Source organism: Falco biarmicus, chromosome 1 (genome assembly GCF_023638135.1).
Source record: "Falco biarmicus isolate bFalBia1 chromosome 1, bFalBia1.pri, whole genome shotgun sequence".
Taxonomy (NCBI): Eukaryota; Metazoa; Chordata; class Aves; order Falconiformes; family Falconidae; genus Falco; species Falco biarmicus.
In genome coordinates this window covers 28,927,681-28,942,252 of record NC_079288.1, presented here as the reverse complement: position 1 = coordinate 28,942,252, position 14,572 = coordinate 28,927,681, and the positions used below count along the sequence as shown (strand labels likewise).

The 14,572-nt window shown below is 39.5% G+C and overlaps 1 protein-coding gene across 2 annotated transcripts in view; it reads left to right on the top strand.

Annotated features, from left to right (window-relative positions):
• The window catches only part of GLT1D1 (glycosyltransferase 1 domain containing 1), a 58,135-nt gene extending 43,740 nt beyond the window's left edge, over positions 1 to 14,395 (top strand). For both annotated transcript variants that reach the window (XM_056337866.1, XM_056337876.1), the window contains 2 exons: positions 5,926 to 6,024; positions 12,923 to 14,395. In XM_056337866.1, the coding sequence (XP_056193841.1) occupies positions 5,926 to 6,024; positions 12,923 to 13,069 (246 nt within the window). In that variant the 3' untranslated portion in view covers positions 13,070 to 14,395. The remainder of the gene's footprint in view (positions 1 to 5,925; positions 6,025 to 12,922) is intronic.
• Positions 14,396 to 14,572: the final 177 nt, after the last annotated feature.

Sequence of the window (14,572 nt, the reverse complement as noted above, 5' to 3'; positions counted from 1 at the left end):
CATGGCTGACAGGACAATTGGTATAGTTTTCCCCAGAATTTTCCTGTCAGCTTTGAATAGTTAAAAGGCACTTTTCCTTAGCTTTTATCAGGAGAGGGAGCAATCTTGTAAATTCAGTGTCTTAACAAGTATGTGGTAGCTCAAAGCAAAAAGATAATGCCAGTTTACTTCAGAGGTAGTGTTGAGGCTGCTTCAGGAATTGTGGTTTTTGCTCTCCTGCTCTGAAGTTACAGTTCTGGCAAGTTTTCAATCTGGTAACTATAACATTGAATCAACAAGGAAAGTTTTTACTTGAGCTCTTCTCTGTGTGGCTGAACTATTCAGCTATATGCTGTCAGGGCTGTTAAACAGTCCAACACCACCCCTAGTGGAAAGCTGCTCCTGGGAGTTTCTATGACACAGTTTTGTTGAGTAATTTATTCCCAATTCATACCCAGACCTGTCAAACAAACAAACAAAAAAGAAGGAACAAAAAGAAAAAAAAGGGGGAATAAAAAAAAACAAGGAAAGAAAAAAAAGCCACCTCCCTCCAACAACTGTTCTCACTGAAAATTACTACAAACACAAAATAGTAGATGCTTCCTGTTATATTTTCTTCTTTCTTTAAGAATTACAAAACTATTCTGGCAAAAGAGCATTCTATGCAAGATTTCTTTCTATAGAGTTGCAACGTTATTTTCTCCATTTTGATGTTTTTCTTACATCAGAAAAAATATTTCTTAGGATGAATCATCAAGAAGTATTACTTTTCATTTTTCATGCTGGACTTATAAAAATACATACATATTTATAAATACATTTATGGTAGGTCAGTTAGTATTGCTTTTTACATGTAGCTGTGCACATCATGTCCTAGGCTAGGCTTATGGTTGATACATTTAATTCTACTGAAGATGCTACTTTTACTAAAAACAAAGTTAATCAACATTTAATCTACCTTTAAGTCTTAATCTGAGTTTAACCACTAAACATGCTGAAATAAAGTGGCAGTTGACCATAGCAGAAAAATTAAATTCTAATTGCAAGACTTGACCTATAGTAGGCTGTTAACTATTTCTTTACACGTGATAACTTTTTCATAAAAAGAAAAGATTCTGTTATTACATTGTTGGAATAACGTCAAACCTAATAGTCAGGTTTGGTTTGTGTTGATGCATAATCAGTTGTTGAAGATAAAATGCAATTTCAAATATTCCGAAATGGAATATTTCCTCCTGGAAAATCTGTAACCACCGGTGTAACCCACTTCTTTCCAGCAGCCTCAGTCCTGTACTGCCTTGTTGTTGGCTAGTGGAGGAAAGACAGCCTCATCTCTGACCCGGTAGCTCATAACTTGGAGTTTATCATGGAAGTCACGTAAAAGGGATGAGAAGAGCTGGCATGCGTTCAGAAGCCTGAGCGTGCTAGTTCAGGTGCATATTGGTTACAGATTACTGGTGTGAACGGAAGTCTTGCATTGTAGGAGGTGAAGTCCGGTGCACATGGCACAGGTGGTGTGACACAACAGCTCTGGTTCCAGCTGAGTCAGGATTTTCTACAAGCAGAATTAGGTCTGTAGTTATTTCTTGAGAAACTACCTGAAGCCTGCCCTTCTTCATAATCAGACCTGTTTGAATTTTTCTTCTAAATTTATAAGGGGTTTGGCATTGTGTGTCTGTTTACTAGACAGTTGTACAGTGGGATTTGATGACAAGCTTAAAAAACATCCTACTGTAAGATCTCTGTCTCAGAGGAACTGTCCATCTAATAAAGTCAAATCCCTGCTTCAGATGGCCAGCAGTAGGAAGGGCCATCTGTTAAGATCTTGTTAAATTAATGAGGCAGAAAACCAGGTATAAAAATCTTTTGGTCCAGGGCTGGAGATGACATCTTGCTTGATTTTGAAAATGCAGCTTTCCTTCTCTGGAAGGTTCAGCACTTAACAGGGTCATAAATCTGTAAACAGTATTTGAGTATGAGATAAATATATGATAGATAAATATATAATCATATCTATTTCAACCCGCCTTAAGGTATGAAAGAACTAGAAGCCATAACTAATTACTTTGTCGTCCACTAGTGAGAGCTCAGAGATTTTGCCATAACTGATCTATTTTCTCTTTGGCATTTGAAGAAAAGAAAACAAGCATTATAACAAGCATTTAAAATACATGTCTTCCTCGAAAAGCTCAAGAGTTCTTCATGTTCCTGGGCATGTGATGCTGAGAAAGGCACTGCTACTGGAGAAGTGTATGTGTTCTTTATATAGTTGGTAAGAAAAGGGTTTTGACTGCAGCACCATTTCATTGGAGTACTTTTTCTGTGCTTTCAAGAGTATTCCAACTGTTGTAAAAATCATTAGATTGTTATGCTTAAATAAAAAAAAGCCCATTAAAAAATGTCATAGAAAAGGCAGATGGCCAGACTGTTCTGCTCTAGGGCAAAATCCAGCCTTAGACAACATGTGAAGTGCAGGCCTGGTAGTTCAGAATATAAGCCACAGCAAACTATAAAACTAAAGACATCAAAATGAAGGGATGTTGTAGAGCAGTAAAACTGAAGAGGGACCCACAAAAAGATGCATAGGCTAGGAGGAAGAAAATGAGGGATAAGCCAGAAGACAAAACAGTAAATAAAACCTGTATTTACTCTAAAAGCCTTACACTGCTGATTAGAAATGCTTACTGGGTAACATGCTTCTGCAGCTGAAATTTACACCCTGCATCCTTCTGAAATAGCATTAGACCACATTTTCAGTCAGAATAATGGAACAAAACAGATGGCCAATTGACTAAAATGTTATTTTATGCTATTATTTGTGGAACCTAGGTCAGTAAATTATACATATTTTCAACGATGCAAATGATTCTTCTTACTGCTTAAAAATAGACTAAGTATCTGAATTAAATCCTAAGCCACTTCATGCAGTAATTATTTACAGCTCAATCCTTTTGTTTAAGGCTAGCTCGTATAAAGGCAGCCCCTCATCTTATGTATTTGGCCATCTGTTCTGTCTTTCAGTAGCTATAATTCATTGGTACCTATGTGTTCGGGGACCTAAAAGTTTTCTTGTAGCAGTTACAACCCTCCAACTCTATGAGACAGAACAAATGTCCTTCCCTTTAGAATTCAGAAATTACAGAAAATTACAAACTCAGTGATCAACTTCAATGCATCATCAACTATGTGGCATTCAGGGATAGAAGTGAATGAATATATCTAGAGACAGTTTATTTTTTTTTAAATGTGCATGACAGTCCAATATGAACTGCAGCACAGCAATACCGTGCCAGCCTATGCGACCACACCATTAGGTGCCGTCCAACACAGAGCTGCCACAGGCCACCCACACCTCTGATGATCGCCACCGATGTGCAGCCCAGCGGCACAATGTTCACTGCGTCTGGCATCTGGATTTTTTGTGGGGACAGTGACACTTCAAACCATGAGTCCTTGGGTGGTTGTGCTGTGTTTTGTGTGTTTTATTCATTCATTCTGTCTTGTTTTGTTTTGTTTGTTTCTTTTGAATGGTTGGTGCATGGACAATCTTTCCCTTGAATGGACAATTTCTTGTTTGGAAAGTAGCCAGACCTGAGATACTCCTACAAGGTGTTTTTTTTAAAAAGAGAAATACAGAGAGGAGAGGAGAAGGCCTTAGGCAGGTGGCGGTGCATGCTGACACACTTCATTGCCTCTTGTCAAGCTCTTGATTTTCAGTTCAGAATTTCAAGTAAAGTATCTTCATTCCCTGTCCATGGAGCAGGTTTGAATGAGGTCAGCAGCCAGCAGACTGCACACGGGCACCTAAGCCTGTCAGTCGGAAGGGCTGAAAAAGAGCTGAAGCAGAAATTCTGTCTGTTGGAGACGTTGCTGCTTGCGTGGGGCCCCACGTGAGGTCCGTAGCTGGGTAATTAGAGCCCAAAGCAGCTTCCTTATCCTGCAGGGTCAAGCCCATCAGGCAGAGTGGGGCACCTGTAGCTCCCATTCCCTGGGTCAACTTTGCAGTTCTATGAGCTTTGCTGTATTGGTAAGTAGATACTGCCGTGGTTTTGTAAATCTACCTTTAGAAAACATTTGTTTTGTTTAATACTGAATTCAGAGCAAATAACAAAATAATTTGTGGATGACCAAAACCTGTATTTCCTCTCAGCAAAATGACTTCTTTTAATTTTAAAAACAGCTGTTATCTCAGCAGCTTTAGACACTTGGATAAATTCAGAAATCTGGTCTGTAGTTTTTATATTTCTCATTTATTTATTCTGGTTTGTGTTCACTTCATTAATCTATTTGTCTGAATTACCTCCAGCTGATTCAGCAGTTTGTGATACAAAGTGTAGAACAGGTTATTTCATTGAGGGTTATTATTATTTTTAGAGCTAACTGCTGTAAAGCAGATGTCCATGCCAGGAGGACTATAGAATTTCTATGTCCAGAGTAAATTCACCCGCAGTGGGTGATATAAACAGTGTTTCTCTTGGATATTTTAAGCTGTTAAGACATGTTGCTAGGTCACAGCAGTCTCTCACTGTTCAAAACAGAACTGGTTCTGTATGTTATCAGCCAGAGTATTTTTGTCTTCAGTTTTGTCCCAACTTTAAAAAAGCATGGTTTTGTCCTTGGAGTTTTGCTTTCTTACATTTGCTCTCAAGTGACAGGGAATCAGTATGAAACAGACTGAAGATTTGGGGGGGGTGAGTTTCTTTCTCATTTGACATTGTAACAATTGTACAATATGAGTTTTTCAGGCTTTACAGGCAGTGCATCTCAAGGCTTCTGAATTCATCAATAGGAACTGAAGTTTCAGATCAGGATATGCATGAGTAACAGAGCTGAGTAGCCAGGGTTTGCGTGCTAGTTACTCCAAAATCTAAGCCGTATTCTTTAAAGTTACCAGGTGTTAGGTCTCTTGGAAATGGTTTACTAGCTTTGAACAGATGCTGTGCTGTGTCTCTGCTCCTGATTCTGCAGGCAACCTGAATTACTGCCATTGTGAGAGCCCACACTTCCTTTTTTTATGTGTATACATACACGCACACATACATATACATACAAATAAATGAATAAATACATCAAGCAACCAGCCCATCATTTAAGTGGAATCAAATTCTACTTCAGATTTATTCATTCATCTCTGAGGTGTCCCATACCAATAGCTTTGGAGATAATATGTTTTGAAAGTGTAATGTGTTCTGAAAGCATAACCTTTTCTCTCCTCTCCTTGGTATAGTTCAGTCAGAAGCTGCATCACTGCATACTTCCCTGCAGTCCCTGAACACCCAAAGTCCAAGACAGGCTATAGTAACAGATGCTGTCAAAAGAAAAGCTCCTTCCAGAGCCCTATGTGACCCGTAGGAATCAGAGCTGAGGAGAAAGAGCCAAGTGATTTCCACGGTCACCTTCCTTGTCGTTGAACTGCCCACATCTCTCCAGTTCTGCACGTGTTATAGAAAATCTGTGAAAAAGGTGTTTTAATGGAACAAGAGAACAGATACTTTGTTGGGGAGAACTGTCTTTTTGTGCTATGAACTAATCTTCTCATCTGTGCACACTAACGGTAGGAGTTACAGTGACAACCGTTGATCTGAACATAAACGTTTTCCTCCTCGAGGCTGCCATAGGTCAGAAGCTTCCAATGGGAAACTAATTGTGTACTTGGAGGTGGAAAAGAATAAAGGATGAAGCAGCTATCCACTGACTTTCTGGATTGATTGCTTCTGATAATATGTTAAAAGTTACAAGACTAACAGAAATATAAACAGACTATTTCAGAGAAGTCCCATGGAGGAGATCACCTTAGACGTGGTATTTTTCAACTAAACAATTGGAGAGATGGGAGAGAAGTTTGGTTTGTTGTTTCTGCTTTACGTTTTAAAATTGTCGTCATTAACATCTCAAAATCCCTGAATCCTAATCAACTGTTGTTACCTTTTTTTTATATTCCTCTAGGCAATGGATTTAGATATTCCAGTGCTGGCAAGGAACATTCCTGGGAATGCAGCAATAATAAAACATAAGGAAACAGGATTGCTATTTTCAACCCCCCAGGTAAGAAAACAACAAACCCTTAGCCCTCTCCCTTCTGAAGGTTAGGTGCATTTTCCCTTACCTGTTTGTGTCTGTCGAAAAACTTGGCTTATCCTCTCAGCAGCTTTTCTCAGATTCTCCTAAAAACCTGGGTTAGACTGGGTTTCTTGAAGCTTCACTGTTCTCACATGAATTTTGCAGTTCTCTAAACCTCTCCCAGGTGTCAGCCGTGCTGAGCGTTTGCCTGGCTGGGGCTGCCCTAGCACTGCCGTGGGGCTGGGGGGGCTCGGCGCTCACCAGCTGCTTGACTTTTAGGGTTTTTTTAAGATTCCATAAGCAAACTCTGGAAGAAGTGCTGTGCCCGTGGCCTGTTTCCCTTCCGCTACTAACTGAAGTACGCACTCACATTAGACAAGCACTAGCTAACCAGAAGACAACTATGAGCCTGATGTCTCAGATAATACATTATCTATAATTTCTAGCAGTAAGTGTTAATATAAAGCATTAGTAGGTCCAAGATACTAATCAGTCAGGAAATAATTGATGACTAAAATTAAGTAAATTGTTAGAATGGAGTTTCTGTGAAGATAAGTAAGCGTGGGGAGAGAGGGAATTTATTTAATTCCAATATTTAAATGCCAGAAATTTTCATTTTAAATTTAATTTAAATCTGCCCATATTTAAATGCCAAAAATTTTCATTTGAGTATATTTTCCTGCACTATGGCTTTGCTGTTATATATTCATTTATGTTGTGGAAGGTGACTTTCAGACACAGATTCCCTCAGTGTTTTTATCCAACTCAAGATTAAAAACCCCTTACAATTAGTCCATTTTATAATTTTGCAAAGTAGAAAATGTACCATATTTATTTAATTTGGGGAGCATGTGATTAAAGCATCCTATTAGGTTGTGTTTCAGCAAAGTAAATTGTCTTGGTTAGTTTTGGAGGGTTTTTTAATATAAAAGTTCATGTAGCTCATGGTTTGTGTTTTGTTTTGTCTTGGTTTTTTTTTTCCTGGAATATTTAATGTTTCCAGTGGTTTCTACAAAAAAAATTGTTAACTTCTGGAATTGATTTTGTTGCGGAAGTGTTTTGTCTTCTTGCAGTATCCTTTGGAAATGGGGTACTTCCAGGCTAGTGGAGGCTGAGATGTAAAGCTGGTTTTGCACATGTATTCCCTGCAAAAAGCCCATTGACCTCCACACGCTTCTTCAAAACTTTGAGGATATATGATAATGCTGAACACGGACCGATGGCTCTCCTTATACATTCCGTTGTTTCCCTCAACATGCTGGTTACCTTTGGCTTGGAATTCAAATATGTTATTCATACCAGACCCAATTAACTTCGTCATAGATCGCTGTAAGAAGCCTCTTCTGTGATCTCCAAGCATCCAACATTCCAAGTGTTTATTTGGAATGCAAGATTGATTGAAAATGCGCTTCCCTGCGAGTGAGGAAATACACAGCACAAGTGAAGCACAGAAGTAGTCCCGGTGACTCTGTACAAATGGCTGAGGACTTTCTTTTCTATCAGAACTAGAGTTGCAGGCTGTGCATACGTCTAGAATGCTCTAATCTTAGCTGATATAAACCCCTTCCGTCCGAGCTCCCTTCTCTGCAATGTGCTGTGCCACAGATCAGAAACCTCCCTATTCTACTGCTGTCGGTTGACCCCCTTTTTGCTTTTTCTCTCTAGAAGTTTTCAAAATATCTTTTAAGCAAAGACAGTAACTTGCATTACTGTATCAGCTGTCATACTCCTCGGTCATATTTATACTGGAATCACTAATGTTTGTGCAGTTACCCTGTCTTAGAAAGGAAAGCAATATCCCTGCTTTCTCAGTAAAACAGCAGTTGTAACTCATTTAACTAAAGCCCTTTTTATACTTTTATTGGTGTTAAATAATGTATAAACTATCAAAGTTTGCAAATGGGTCAGGAAAATACTTGTTTACAGGGTAATAGTCTAATCACACTGCAGAGCTGTTGAAGAACTTTCTCCTTGCAGAGCTGAGCTCAGGATGCCAACCGCCATCACTCGTGGTTTTAAAGATACACTAACCATTTACTCTTATTCCTTATCTCCCCAAACTGTATCAAATATCAGTTTTAAACCCCTGTACACAGCCTGTCAGAGGTTGAGAGTTATAATAGGTCAGAGCAATGCAGTTAAGTTAGAACACTTACAGTTTTGAAGTACATGTCATATTTTGCTCGTTGGAAGAAGGAACAGTCAGCCCACTTTGAACACTGCCTGAGAAGATTCAGTCTGACAATAGGGATTGGAAAACATATGTTCTGGTAAGAAGTTTTCTGGGGTTTGTTACTCTGATTGCTTCTATTTTAGGTATCTGGTAAACTGTTTTCTGCTGTAACCACAGTTGCATCAGGTTAGTTAGGGAAAATGCCTTTAATCATACAGAGAGATTAGTACTGTCTGTGGGTGCTTGGCAAAGTCTGTCTCTGTCTTGAAGAATCTGGACCACCCAGGATTAGAAAACGTCAAAGAAGTTTTCATTGCTCAGTGGATCCTATCTGGTTGTGATGATGCAGATGGTATCATAGCTCCAGAGTAGGAAGCAATACTTATTTTCAAGTTGTTACTGATCCGGGGAGGGAAAGCTGTACAATACAGTTTGCTTAGATGTGAGCAATTGTGTCTGGTTTGTGGACTGTCTTTATCTTCTGAAAGTTAAACTAGAGGAATATAAATTGATTGTTACACAATGAGATCAGTTTTAAATTGTGAATGCTGTTGGCTTGCTTCTTTTATTCTTGCTGGAGGTGAGCTTTTGTGGAAAGTAGGAAATTTTGTGCATAACTAACCATTTCTATGTAGGCTGAGGTTTCATGACTGGAAATAGTGAAAGCCTTGCCAATCGCTGGAGACAATTCTCAGATGGAAATAGTTAATGTAAAAGTGAAAGCTATGAAACGTTTTGTCCTTGATGCTACATCATCTGTGCACATTACTTTTAAATCGTGGTTTGATCCTGCCACTACTTGAATTTGCACGTTTATGGAATATTTGACACCGAGTTAATGGGACCTGAAATAAAAAATAAGTAAGAGACAAGAATAGAGCAATAAATAATGCAAAACCAGTTGAAAGGGAAGACACAAAGTTGTTCAGCATTCTAAGTTTCAAAATCATATGTTCAGCATCTAGAAAAGCTCACAGAACGAGCTAAATAAACAGGAGGAGGTAAATAAAACTTCAAAGCCAGTAAGAGAGGGGCTGAGCATAAACAGAGGGTTGTTTTTTTTATTTTATTTTTATTTTATTAAACATTTGAGAGAGACGGACCTAGAGAGACCACAGTTGGCAGAGACAACTTCTGCAGCGGTGAGAGGGAGACGCAGCTCAGCTGAGTAACAGGCAGCAGTACATTGAAGGTACATTTGTCTCCTCTGCCAGACATGGGCCAATGCCATTTTGACCAGGGCTTCAAGCCAGAATATAACCCAAGATTTTAGAGCTTTGAACCTTGACACCAAATAGACTCATTTGCAGTTTTTGGCAGTGCCAGCAATCACTGTTCATGCTCACCTAGAAATAGTGGCCCACTGCCCTACGAAGCACACAGATGGGCCAGCTAACTCCTGAGCTTTGCCTGCCACCGGGCAGATCTGTCGCTGTTCTGAATTTACCTCTGGTGTTTGCCTTCCCTGGGGTGATTCTGTGTTGCTTAAGAATCATGTTCTTTTATCTGCTGAAGCTGGTATAAGATGCTTTAATTGCAGCCTTACTTGCATTATATAAATAATATGTTAACCATGCATCTTATTTTCATCATGTGTGAGCTGTGGCACCAGTGTAGTTCTCGTGGTAATTAAAGGAGTATTCATTCTTTTTACTCGGTGCACTCATTTTCTAGCTTTATCTCCCAGATAGCTGTATTTCTGGGTCTCTGCAAAATATTATACAGAATTTCTTTTAGGTACTATATAGAGAAGCTGAGATTTTCTTTAAAGATCATCAGTCGGTTTACCAGGAGAAAAATATGGATGTTGCTGTTGAAAAATGCCGGTGTTTGAAGTGAAGTACTGCCTGTAAAGAGGGCACGTGTGATATCAGTTCTGGATGTACATAAGATGATCTCCCCTGTTTTTGCTGAGTTGTGGCTGACTGCTGAGGTTTCAACTTTTACACTGTGTTTTTCTGTCACATGTATAGTAATTATAGCCCTCCCTGTACGTGAATAAAAGGCTTATTAGAAATATGGATGTCCCCCAAGTAGTAGGTTAGCATGCATATTACCTCCTTCACTTTGGCTGCTGAAATGCATACCCTTATGTTTGATAATCAGAAAGTATTTTGTGAATTTTGCCCCTCTTTCACTAAAAGCGAAGCTTACTTCACATCTACAGCAAAATATGAGTGTGCACAAATACTTGCAGCATAACAGCTGATAAAGAGACATGTTATCACACCGTTAAGTAGTTTGTATATCATAGGCTTCTAGAAGAGAAAAATATTTGATTTTCTGAAAGAGCTCTGGGTTCTGAGTGTCTGCATTCTGCAAGTGGAAGCCCAAGCCCCAGACACACCACAAAACTACAACTGAGATGCAAGTCAGTAGTAGATAAGGGAGACACCTGAAAAATGAAGTCAGCGCTATCTAAAGCTGAGCATCCAAAACTGAAAACAAGCTAAGTCAGCTGCTTGCAGGGTACGAGGCAAAACCCAGATAAGTCACAGTGAATGTTCCCACTGGCCTCCAGTCACAGTGCAGGTGACTTGTAGGCGGTCACATTTGATGAGTAGAAGGGGTAGGGATAGAGCTGAGAAGTTCTTATTCTCCATCTCCTGGTATTTTTCCATTTGCTTTTTCTCTCTCCTGCAGTTTCTCAACTTTTACGCTTTGGACTCAGTTTGGCATTTTTCCTGAAACCATCCCCAGCATTAAGTACTGTAACTGTGAATAAGGATCTCATTTCTTCTATCATTTATGTGTTTCCAAGTTTTTGTCCTCTATATCCACATTTTAAAAGAATGCTAATAGGACTACCTGTCAAGAAATGTTACATTGCTGCTTCTGTTCTTAGGTAGTTTACATGAATTATTTTTAAACATTACTTTAAATAAAATCCTCCACAGGAGCATAAAATTAAAGTTGGAATGTAGTTCAGTGTGAACAGTATTTATTACTGTGATTATACAGGCAACTGGATGAAGCCAGCATAAGTCATGTAAGATTTCGCCACCTTCCCTGTTCTGTATTCTTGGCGGATACAGAGGAAGGAAAAGGACGTGTCTCTGAAGCTGGAGTAGCTGGAGTGTCTGCAGTGCCTGGTAGGCACAGCCTCAGCTTACTCTCTAGACCAGCCTCACCGTCTTCTTTTGGGACAGTCTCAGAGCAGCTGGAAAAACACCCTCCTGGACCCCGTGGCTGCAAGTCAGGCACTGAATACACTAGTCAGCACCTACCTGAATGCAAGGTAGTTGTGGATGGAAGGCAGGCTGGATGTAAAGCAGGTGGCCGTCTTGGCTGTTCCAGATGTCACTCTCAGTGCTGTGTGGACAGAGCAAAGATTACAAGCAGTACTGATTTTCTGTAAAATAGGATGTTATTGTTAATATGCATGTATGAAAATCATCCTTGTTACAAACCTTTCCAGCGGAATTGATGTGCGTCTCTTGAGTATTTAAATTTCACATCAGTGATGCGTATATTGGTAGTTTGTCTTGTCAACAAGAGTCAAAGCAGCGATTATAACATGTTCAGGATGTTTTCACATATCGGTGTTTCCCCGGGGTCACGTTACAGTTACGCATTATGCACAGCCATCACTTGCGTTACAGCAGCAACACTGATTCTGTGGTAACCAAGATTTTTATATCTCTGTATGTATTTATATACATTGTGTACTGAGGTTTTCAAGTATAGTTTGCTAGTTAACCTAGGTTGATATGAACCCTGATCTTATTTGTGCTATTTTCTTTTGTGAGTGTGTAAATAATACATCTCCTCCTCGCATCCTTTTTTCCTCCACGTCCCTCTGCACCGATCTCCACTACCAATTGGGTAGTAATGCGTTATCTTAGTTTTCCGTTGACGCAATAGCTATCTGTTTTTCTGAACTGAACGAAGACACTTATTTTCAGAGCTCTGAACACATTCGTAATCAAGCTGAAGTACTGGAAGTTGTCTCTTGGTAGAAAATTAGACCAGCTGCTCAGAACAGATTAGTTTAGACATCGAATCTCCTTTCACATGTTTGAATTTCACAGTGTCTCTTCCCTAGAACTAGAGTGGCAGAAGAACCGGCAAAGGAATACTTGTAACCTGTGATGTCTAGTATTTTGCCCAGTGAAGTTAAAGGAAATTCATATATGACTTTTCTACAGAGCTTGCTGAGCTGACACGGCTCTTGTCTGTAAGCACCCTGGCGCAGTTAACTCCGAAGAGCTTTTTGCTGCATGCCTGCTCGTATCTTTACACCGTGACTATGTGTATGTAGTGAGTTTTTTAGTCTTACCGTAAAATTAACTAAAGATGTCACAGTAGCAAAGAAATCTAAGTATCGCTGAGCTGAGTTCAAACATCTGATGCCAGTTGTCCTCCATGCAGGAGACAAGGTGAATTATTTAATTTATAACCAGCCTGGTTTTCTAACAGTTGGGTAGGCCAACAATTTTTGTGTCATTAAGTTTGTTGTTCATATTTGTCTTAATGCTCTTGGAATTGTCTTTGATATTGTCTTAGTTGGTGGGCTGTGCAAAATATGTAAAATAATTATTTATTGATCGTTCCTTATAACTATGGTACTTGACCTTGAAAAATGAACAGCTTCATATATTGGCTCACAGTTGAAGTGCTCTACTGAAATCAAGATATGGGTACAAGCTATTTCAGTATCGTCAGAACTTCAAGGAACTTTTAATATTATTTTTCTTAATCTTTTTTTAGGAGTTTGTTCTGCTGTCCAAGAGTTTGATGAATGACCCCATTATGGGAAGAGAAATTGCAACAAGGGCCAAAGACTACGTGAAGAAACATCATTCATGGGAAAGTGAAAGAAAAGCCTATCAGGATCTTGTCCTGAGACTCCAGTGAATTGCAAGACTACAGCTGATACCCAGCAGTCTATGTAGAGCACTTCACTGATGGATGTGTAATTAGATTTGGATTTCTCTTGGTTCCTTTTTAGAAGAGATAGTAAGACACATTATTATTCTATTCAAATATACGAACATCACAGGGGTTGCCTGCTACTTCAAACTATCAAATTTATCTAATTTAGCACGCTGTCTCTAGCGTACCAATTAATCACAGACTGGTATCGTTTTGTAAGATCACACAGGAGAAATACACTACTTGAGCAGACACACAGTGTTTGTTGTTCCAAGGCCTCAGAGGGAGGATGGTTTCTTGGACGCAGCGGAGCCCTCCATCACACAGAGCTTACATCATGTTCAGCTCATGTTGCATCGTAACCAAACTGCAGCAGCAGTTTTCTTTCTAGTTGTACCAGTCTGAATGTGATCAGGCATGCGACATGCACATATGTCTTCATAAAGCCAAGATTAGTTACATAGAGTATAAAATTATTAAGATGAACGTTTTCTTAAGATCAGTTGATGAAAGATCAATTATCTATTGAGTGTGTAATGATCAGGGGGCCAAAAAGCAGACTGTTGGTGTTTGGGGAAAGTGAGGAGCACAGGGTGTGTTCTGTCCTGCCCTCTGAGTACCTGAACTGGCTGCACAGTCCTGTGCCTGCGTTTTCTCTTAGGTCCTGGGGCTAGAGCAGGAAGGTTGGCACAGCACCAACGGCGCCGCATGGCTTCGGAGTCCAGAACCGCGCAGTGCTGCCCGCAGCAGTGAGATGCGCTTGCAGGCACAGATGCTTTGTTACATAAACTACCTCTTAGTTTATCAGTTTCTTTGGTACCTCAGTGATTTACTTGTTTACTAAAGGATTTATGAGAGCTGTAAAAAGGGACGAAGCAGAGGGAAAAGATATTTTCCATTTACTATGTATTTTGCTACTGTTCATCCTCAATTTGTGGCTTTCAGGATATATTGTAATACACTGCAGCAGGCTGTTGTAAAGTGAGAGTTACCTGTGCTGGAAGTCCATGCTAATCATTCCTGCCAGCCCAGTCATTATGGACTTATCTTGGAATCCATAATTGGTCATCAAAGGACTTATATAGAAGAAAAAGAAGGTTGTATTTTTAACTATTTATTAGGAAAGTCTGTTTTGTATAGGCTTGATCCCGCCCCCAGTGAAAGCCAGTGGATGTTTTCGATTGATTTGAATGGCTGTTGCGTCAGACTTCTCTTTGTAATAATGCAGTTTACTGTGTATTTTAAGCTTTCCTCTTTATTCTTGATGATTTGCAACTGTTGAGACAGTAAACAAGAAAGTAATTTGAATGTCATATCTTGACTTCTCCAGAATTTTCCCCCCTTTTATTGTAATGGGCTTCTGCTCAGCATTGCCTTCGATAACACAGTCCTCAAGGGTAAACTGGCCTGATCTGAAATCCAAGACCTGCCACACTCCCTTTTGAGCAAATTTTTCCTAAATATTTCTGGCGTGCCCTTTGACAT